The 8,167-nt window shown below is 41.5% G+C and overlaps 1 protein-coding gene across 1 annotated transcript; it reads right to left on the bottom strand.

Moving 5' to 3' along the window:
* Positions 1-527: 527 nt before the first annotated feature.
* On the bottom strand, positions 528-920 carry LOC308164683 (kelch-like protein 7; the record flags this gene model as incomplete). The annotated part of the gene is made up of 1 exon (XM_080550755.1): positions 528-920. One exon carries the CDS (start codon positions 918-920, stop codon positions 528-530), a length of 393 nt encoding a protein of 130 aa, XP_080406881.1.
* Positions 921-8,167: the final 7,247 nt, after the last annotated feature.

The raw sequence follows: 8,167 nt of genomic DNA, 5'->3' as shown, positions 1-8,167 counted from the left end.
CTCATATACTCACTTATATACTCACTCATATACTCCCTCATATACTCCCTCATATACTCACTCATATACTCACTCATATACTCCCTCATATACTCCCTCATATACTCCCTCATATACTCCCTCATATACTCCCTCATATACTCACTTATATGCACCACTCGGTGTCGTTTCTTCACAAACATCTTCATCCTCACCCGGAGGAGGAGGTGGCTCTGGGGAACAGGTCGCCATCGTCTGAACTTTGTTTGATAATTATCTATTATAGTTACTAGTGATATAACTGTGTGAGATGGAGCTACTCGCAAACACCGAGTCTGTCTGACGCTAAACGGCAGTTGGTGAAAAATTCGAACGAACTCCGGTTCTGTCTCGCGAGATCATGGAAGCGGAAGGTTTTGAAAATTGAAGCGTGAGACTGAATACTGCTACGTCCATAATAATAATAATAATAATAATAATAATAATAATGATTATTTATTTCTTCTTAGATTGTTGTTGGGATGTAGAGGTAAGCTGATGTGGTAGTGCTACAAGCACATCTTCTTGACGGGCTCTATCTGGTACTGGTTGGCTGCGTCCAACAGGGACTGGACGTTACTGCTGTTTACTGAGATCCGTGCTGTGTAGATGAACTCCACCAGCAGCTCAATGATCTCTGGCTCAGCACTCTTCAGCTCCACCTCATGAGAGGTCGACTCCAGCATACTGGTGGTAAACATGAGGCTGAAGAAGTGGCTGGCTGCAGCGAGCACCACTCTGTGAGCAGGGAAATGTCTCCCCTGCACCACCAGAGACACATCACACAGGGTTCCCTGTTTCCTGAGGTTGTTCATGACTCCCATGATGCTGGACAGCTGCCTGTTCTCTTCCTTGGCAGCAAACTTCCTCTCGCTCTTCTCCTGGGCCGGAGGAGTCGCCATGCTACAAACACTAAGCCTGTTAAACTACCAACCTAACCTAACCCCCAGTACCAACTGGGTTTGTTTGGGCTTAGCAGTTAGCTTAGCTATCCAGAGCTCTGGCCCTGACTTACTAAACAAAGGGGTGTCCAGATCGCAACTAATGGCTACTTACTGTAGCCTACAAACAAGCTCGTACAGACTCAACGTTTGTTCTCCCTGTCAATGTAGACACAATGGTCAGCATCATTTTGCACAAACCCATTTTCTGTAAGATGATCATGCAATAACTTGTTCCAGTTACGCCCGGATTGCTTTAAACCATACAATGACTTGTTGAGTTTGCACACTAAGTGTTCTCCTGTTTTTGATTTTTCCTCAAAACCTTTGGGCTGTTCCATATATACCTCACAATCAATCGGTGCATGGAGGTAAGCAGTTTTCACATCCATTTGGTGTAGGATAAGATCCTCCTGTACAGCCACCTGCATCAATGTTCGTACAGAAGTCATATTGGCTGTCGGTGAAAAAGTTTCCTTGTAATCAATTCCTTCCACTTGACCATAGCCTTTTGCTACATATCTGGCTTTAAAAGTCTCAGACCCATCTGGGCTTTCTTTTACTGCATATACCCAACGTCCTCCCACTGCTTTCTTGCCCTTTGGTAGTGTGGTCAGACTGAAAGTCTCATTCTCTGTTAAAGAGTTCATCTCCTCCTTCATTGCATCAGCCCATATTTTTGATTTCTTAGAGCCCACAGCCTCCATGTATGTTTTGGGTACTGTTGTGTTCATGCGCAGGGTTGTGGGGGAGGTGTCACCAGTATCACATTGGCTGGGGCAGGGTGGTCGTGTTCCGGTCAATGTCAGTGGTTGTTATCAGGTTGGGGTTAACCTGTGTTTCCTCCTCTGGTCTGCTCTGGTTCCTCACCCGGCTGTCCCGCCGAGAGAACACCGCAGAGCTGACATGTTTGGTACACATCATATTATTATCTACTAATAGGCTATTTACCTTGTTCATAGTTTATGAAGCTCTGAGTGCACATGGTTGTTGTGGTTGTGTTCATAGCAGTTTTGGTTGGGGAGCTGTGAGTGGTTAGGCTTTCCGTCCAAAGACGTGTGGTCAGACCCGCCACTGGTGTTCTGGTGTTCTGAGTGGTCACACGCTATTTATGTCGATTTATGTCTCGTTCTTTTAAAAAAAAGTATTATTATCTTAGGACTGTGTTGATTGTTAGCACGGCTTGCATTTAAATTCGTATGTTCACTCGCGCGACAAACCGCCAAGTGAACTATAGTCCAGTCAATCTGTGGTTTAACCCAGGGGAAATTGCAATAGTAATCATTCAAGTTTTTTTGTGATCCCTAGGGACAACCAAAGAACATATTAAAAGTCTTAGTCTTAATATTTATTGGATCACGGTAAATTCAGGGGTCGAAAATGTGGGTTTTTGTGCCAGGCGCAACACAGCCAGTTAATAGGATAAAAAAATTAACTAATAGATATCACCATGAAACTTCACCAGTTAATCACTTACATTAAGACTAAGATTTTTTGTATTACAGGTTTTCTGAAATATTATGTTTAAATATGCAAATTAGGCATTATCTAATGAAATATGTGCTAATTTGCATAACATTCAAAATCAGAAATCTGAACATTGGATAAAGCCAGGTTAAAAATTCTTGTTTAATCTTGTTGTCATATTAGAGTCAAGGTCCTCTGTAACATTTTGCCATGCTTTTAGGAGTAAATGTTACATAAATCAGGCTATGAATGATATATTAACAAACCCCTCTACAGCAGACCTCGGAATGTAGATAGGAATACAACTGGAAAGTTTGGTGTATGTAAGTGCTACTGAAGTGGAGATTTCTGGCTCAGAGTATGAGAAAAAATTATTTTTGAGAAAACGGCCATTACCCCATTGGGGGTACCCTTAACCCAAAATTATGTAGTTTTATTTTATTTTATTTTATTCAAACAAAGTCAATCAAATTAGTTTATAACACATTTATTATCATTGACATTTCTGAACATACAGAAATGTTAATGTTTTTCCATGAAAACCATGTTGCATATCATATACAGATTAAACCCTTAAATGAGAAAAAAACCATATAAACCTATAAACCTATTAAAAACTGTTTTTAGACCAAGCTTGAAATATGCCTTTACTGTAGGCCTACATGTAACCTTCACTCCATGTCCTCATCCAAATGTTGTGCCGACATATTCGCGCATACACCTCTGCATTCTGAACAGGCTACAGAGCAATCAAGCCCTTGACAACGGCATTTGCAGCGCATAGTGCCACAACCTGACTTGCAATTACAGCGCACAAGCTCCAACAAGTATTGAGGAGCAGGGTCCTGGTCGGAATGGATGGGAATGAGGCATGAGTCTTGGATCCTCCAGCCCCATTCCTCTGGTGGTAGCGAGTTTCCCATCCATTCCTGAACCTGATGGTACACTCTGAAGCTGTGAAGCATGGCAGACGACCATGTTGGTGGCAAGTTGCAAGGGTGGATAGCCGTTTTGCTGTCAGTCACTTTAGTATAGAAACTTTTCAGCCTGAGTTCATTGAGAGAATCCATTTCGGCACCTTTGTAGATTAGTATTAGTATATTGGTATATTAGTTAATTGCCCTTTCCCCTGCAGCAGCAATTTCTTCCTTGGTAGCAGATTGTTTTTGAAAAATGCTGGCCTGTACTCTGAATGAGTCGTTTTCGCTAACCAGACACAGAGATACCCCTTTCCCAACCCCAAAGAGTCTGGATGTTGTATCACAGCCAAGCATGGCATGCGCGAATAAGATGTTGTTGCAAACAACCTGTAACTTGATGATCAATATGGACAACTTCTTCTTTGTTCAGTTTGACTGTGGATTTGGAATCCATGGTGACTGCATGTGCTTTCCTCTTGAAGGTATATTCTGTCACCTTTTTCCCTACCATGTCTTTTAAGACCCTTCTACCAACCTCTTTTGAATGGTCCACATTCACCGCATTATGGGCTGTCACACCAGTGATTAGGTGCTGAAGGTGTTCATACCCGGCAAACGGATTTTGTGACTCCAACAATTGAAGTATTTTGATAGTGTCAGCGTTGTCTCGTGCCTGTCTTGATGCAGAAAGGTCCTTGTGCTGTTCACTAGTTTCATAGTTTACCCCTGTCACTTCTTTCATCAGGGTATCAAGGTGCTGATCCCAATTTCCAGTTCTCTCCGATCCAATGAATGCACAGACTAGGTCGATCATCTCCATGTACTGTAGCCACAATGCTGCTGCCGGTCATCTACCATGGTTGTCTTCTCTGCCCCCAAACGCTGAGCTATGATCTGGAGTAGTGCACTTGCATTTGTCCCGGTTGCGGTGGCAGCCATAACACTGTCATACAGATCTGAGGCTTCTGCTAGTTCCTCTGGTACTTTGGCATGGTCTGTGGATTCTCCATCTGGCTGATCAGAAACTGTGTCCTCGCTGTCATCAGCAACGGTACCATCTTGAGTCAACTCTGACACATCCTCTGAGTCCACAGCATAGTTTGCTTTGTTTGGGACAGGCAGTTTGACATGAAAAGTTTTCGCTGCCAGTAGGGTGTTCAGTGCTCCATCAACCAGGAAATGACCTCGTATGGCCCTGGCAACTGCTTTTCCTTCGAGCATTTTGGGCACCGTATTTGGTGTGTACACTAGGCCCCCAGACTTCTGTACATATGGAACAATGTTAATGCGTCCGACATCTGTTAGGTCCTTTGCTGTCAACTTGATACGTGGAATGATGGAAGCTTGTTCAATTCTGCGGGTGATGCATACAATAATTCCCATGCCATAGAACGTTCCATGGCCATCAATTGTTCAGATATTATGGTCAGCATTATCAGCAACATATTGCATGAAGTGCCCAGGTGTCAATCCATGTACCTCTAGTTTCTCAGCTATTGCAGCACTTCAGCCAAACCCAAGGTGATACAGACTGTCAACTAGAAATTTTGATTTTGAGAAATGTCTAACATCTGTGTTTGAACTACTTACCAATGACAGACTGGGAGTGGTGTTTTCATTGTGTATTTTTATTGAAATTACATCAATGATGCATCAAGTTGTGTTTACAGTGATATATTGTGGGGGACCAATAATATCTTTCACAGGATGGGGGTGGGGCGTGACACATGATAAGGAACATTTGTGACGCAAGCCAGTCTAGGGATAAACTAGTCACAGAAAATTAAAGTGAAACTTATTGTGTCAACAATATTTGGTTTTCTTTTTTTCTTCTCATAACACTCAACTTTAAGTTTAACCCACTCAATATAGGCCTAATAAAGTTTAACGATCACTAAATACTTATAACGTGTGGATTGAATTCACTGTTCTCCTCTGCCTTAGGCTACTGGTAAGGGAGACTTGACTTGTAAACATAAGGCCAATGCACACGGCGGCGATTTTGTCGCACCGCCGAATTCAATTCCATTGTTTTGAATGAGACAATGCACACGGCGTGCGATGCGATTTTGTCGCACGACAACATTCGATTCTCCATTCACACCCACACACTTCGGTGGTGTGAATTGAGAATCAAATGTTGTCGTGCGACAAAATCGCACGCCGTGTGCATTGGCCTATACTCTCTTTTTTGTTTGTGTTCAAAAGCAAGGACTGTGTGATCATCTAATTATGTGTAGTTATGTGTTTTTAGCATGTTGATGTTCTCTCAGCATGTTGTAATGTTATAAAAATGCAGTTAGATGTTCGTAGCTATGTGCCATTCTTAGCAGCTAGCTGTTAGCAGCGTTTGTTGTGACTTTTCTCCCATTCTGTGTTTGAGGTGTACCAACATTCAAATACTTGTGTCGTCTTCAATTTCTGTCCAATTTCAATGTATGACACATCATTTGAAAGCTTACAATCTGTAGTTTCAGAATATGTAAAACACTGAGAGTTTATGTAGGCAACTGATTGATGAAAACATTGTCTGGCGTTACATTTGGCAAATAAGTGGGTGTTGGGGTAGTTGTACCCCTAATACAGGTATAAGACTTAAGAATATCCTCTGAAAAAGTGTTTTATTGGAAAGATTGACCCCCAAAACATAGGAAAAGACACCAAATATGTTGGATAGGTATACATAGGCCCTCCAATATTAACACCATTTTACCCAGATGGCGTCACTCTAAAACATTGTTTAACCTCTTTTGACCTTGAAAAAAGTATGATCCAATAAATTAATCAAGTAAGACTTTTAATATATGATGCAGGAGGGTATTAGGAACAATAAAAACTATGAAACATTACTATTGCAATTTCTCCTGGGTTGGGCCTTTTTTTGAGTTAGATTGACTGGACTAACCATGCCATGCGGCTCCTCGTCCCGAAATATAGAGAGAAACTTAAATCCTGCAATACGACACCCAGCCATGCAGTTTCGTATCGCTCATAGCCACTGCTAGCTTCAGCAATGTTTGAAGTGTCTAGGACATCTTTTTTCTTGAAAAATCCATCCATCTGTCGCTGTTTTCGTTTAATTTTTCGAAGTTATTTAACGTGATATCTTATTTGTGCACCTAGCTAGCTAGATCAGCTTTTTGTATCTTTTAGATGGTACTACCGGTGACTTTTAGCCCGTTATTTGCGAGGAGAAAACACAGGCGCCCGAGCATTTCGGAAGGTAGCGGGGATGGTTGAGTCTGCACGGTTCTCATGCCGGTTCACATTTAGACCAATCAGGAGTAGCCCTTGTGTCACGCCGTCAACTGCATGTCATTAATCTGATTTTGGATAAGCGGTTAGAGAGAGATGGGCGTGGATTTAGGTGCACTTTTAGTCAACATCCATTATAGCGCTGATCTAGGATCAGATATATTTTAATCAGCTAAAATGTTCAGAGGTGGATTTTTTAATTTTTGTTTTTTTAGTTTTTTTTTGTGGACTGAATCAATTAGTGGCGGAGGAAATTCATTCGTGGCGGCCCGCCACCAATAAATGCATATAGAGGAAACACTGGGTGTATCCTCCCATTGTATGACTCATCTTGCATGGATTTAGCTGGAAGCCGCAGTATGCACCTATTGCGGTGAAATCGCCCCTGATCTCGTCATGTGTGATGGTAGCCTGTTTACTGGACTGATACACAAACTCCCGGTCCTGGAATTTATGGAACCGGATGATGACTGCTCGTTTCTGGTTGTGTCTCGGCGGGGCCAAGGTCCCAATTTAATATTAATCAAAGAGGAATTAAAGATTGGGGGGAAATTTCTTAATGTAAAATATATAGCACCTAATTTATGTAAGCCCTTTTTAGAGCCCAAGGGATTTGCCGTTTCAAAGTCGTCATAAAACAGCTGAATCTGCAAGGCATCTTTTTCTACAGAAAATAGGGGACTTTCTTTCAAATAGGTGGCATCTCTTAAATCTGCATACACACCTTCCTTGTGAATGTGCCTGGGCTTGAACATGTCTGCAAGTTCTGGATTTTGAAAAAAATTCTTAAGTGTTTCCAAAATGGGAACATATGCAAACTTATCAGTTACAATAACCTGGTCATATGTTCTTGTAGTTCTGTTTCTTCTACTGTCAAATCGTGTGCCAAGCACCTTTTCAATAGGTACAACACTTCCCCATTTTCCTTTTAAGTGTTTGTTTCTTTTAGCTTCAGAATTTAAAGGTGTGAATGGGTTTTCCAATTTTTTTAAAGGATTGTTCTATTTTTTCTTTACTATCTGTGTCCTGTGAGGATACGCACTGTAAAGTTGCATCTTTAGCCTGACTATGAATATCAAAAAAGACTTCTTCTGGGAAATCCTACCACTCTCCTTGATAGGAAGAATAGAAAGTATAAGAATTAATATTTTACCAAGGTTGCTATTCCTCTTCCAATCACTACCTATTTATGTTCCTGTTTCCACCTTCTCTGTATTGGATAAATGGTTGTCCAGGTTCATTTGGCAAGGCAAACGACCCAGACTTACATTTAAAAGACTACTCTGCACAAAAGAAAGAGGAGGTCTGGACCTACCTAGCCTGAAAAAATATTACTGGGCAGCCCAACTCAGAGCAATGATTGCATGGATATCCCAAGACACTGACACTATATGGGTGGGAATGGAGCAGAGTGAATGCCCAAATGTACCTTTACATACAATACCATTCTTAAACCAAGACATATGGGGGAAAAAGAAAGTTACAAATGTATGGAGCAAAAACACTTTACAAATATGGTCAACTGTGAGGAAAAAGCTACAACTTCCCATGGCCACTTCCAGAGCT

The sequence above is a fragment of the Nansenia antarctica genome (genome assembly GCF_963989245.1).
Source record: "Nansenia antarctica genome assembly, contig: SUPER_8_unloc_1, whole genome shotgun sequence".
Lineage (NCBI taxonomy): Eukaryota > Metazoa > Chordata > Actinopteri > Argentiniformes > Microstomatidae > Nansenia > Nansenia antarctica.
The sequence above is the reverse complement of the archived record's forward strand: the minus strand, read 5'-3'. Positions and strand labels throughout refer to the sequence as shown.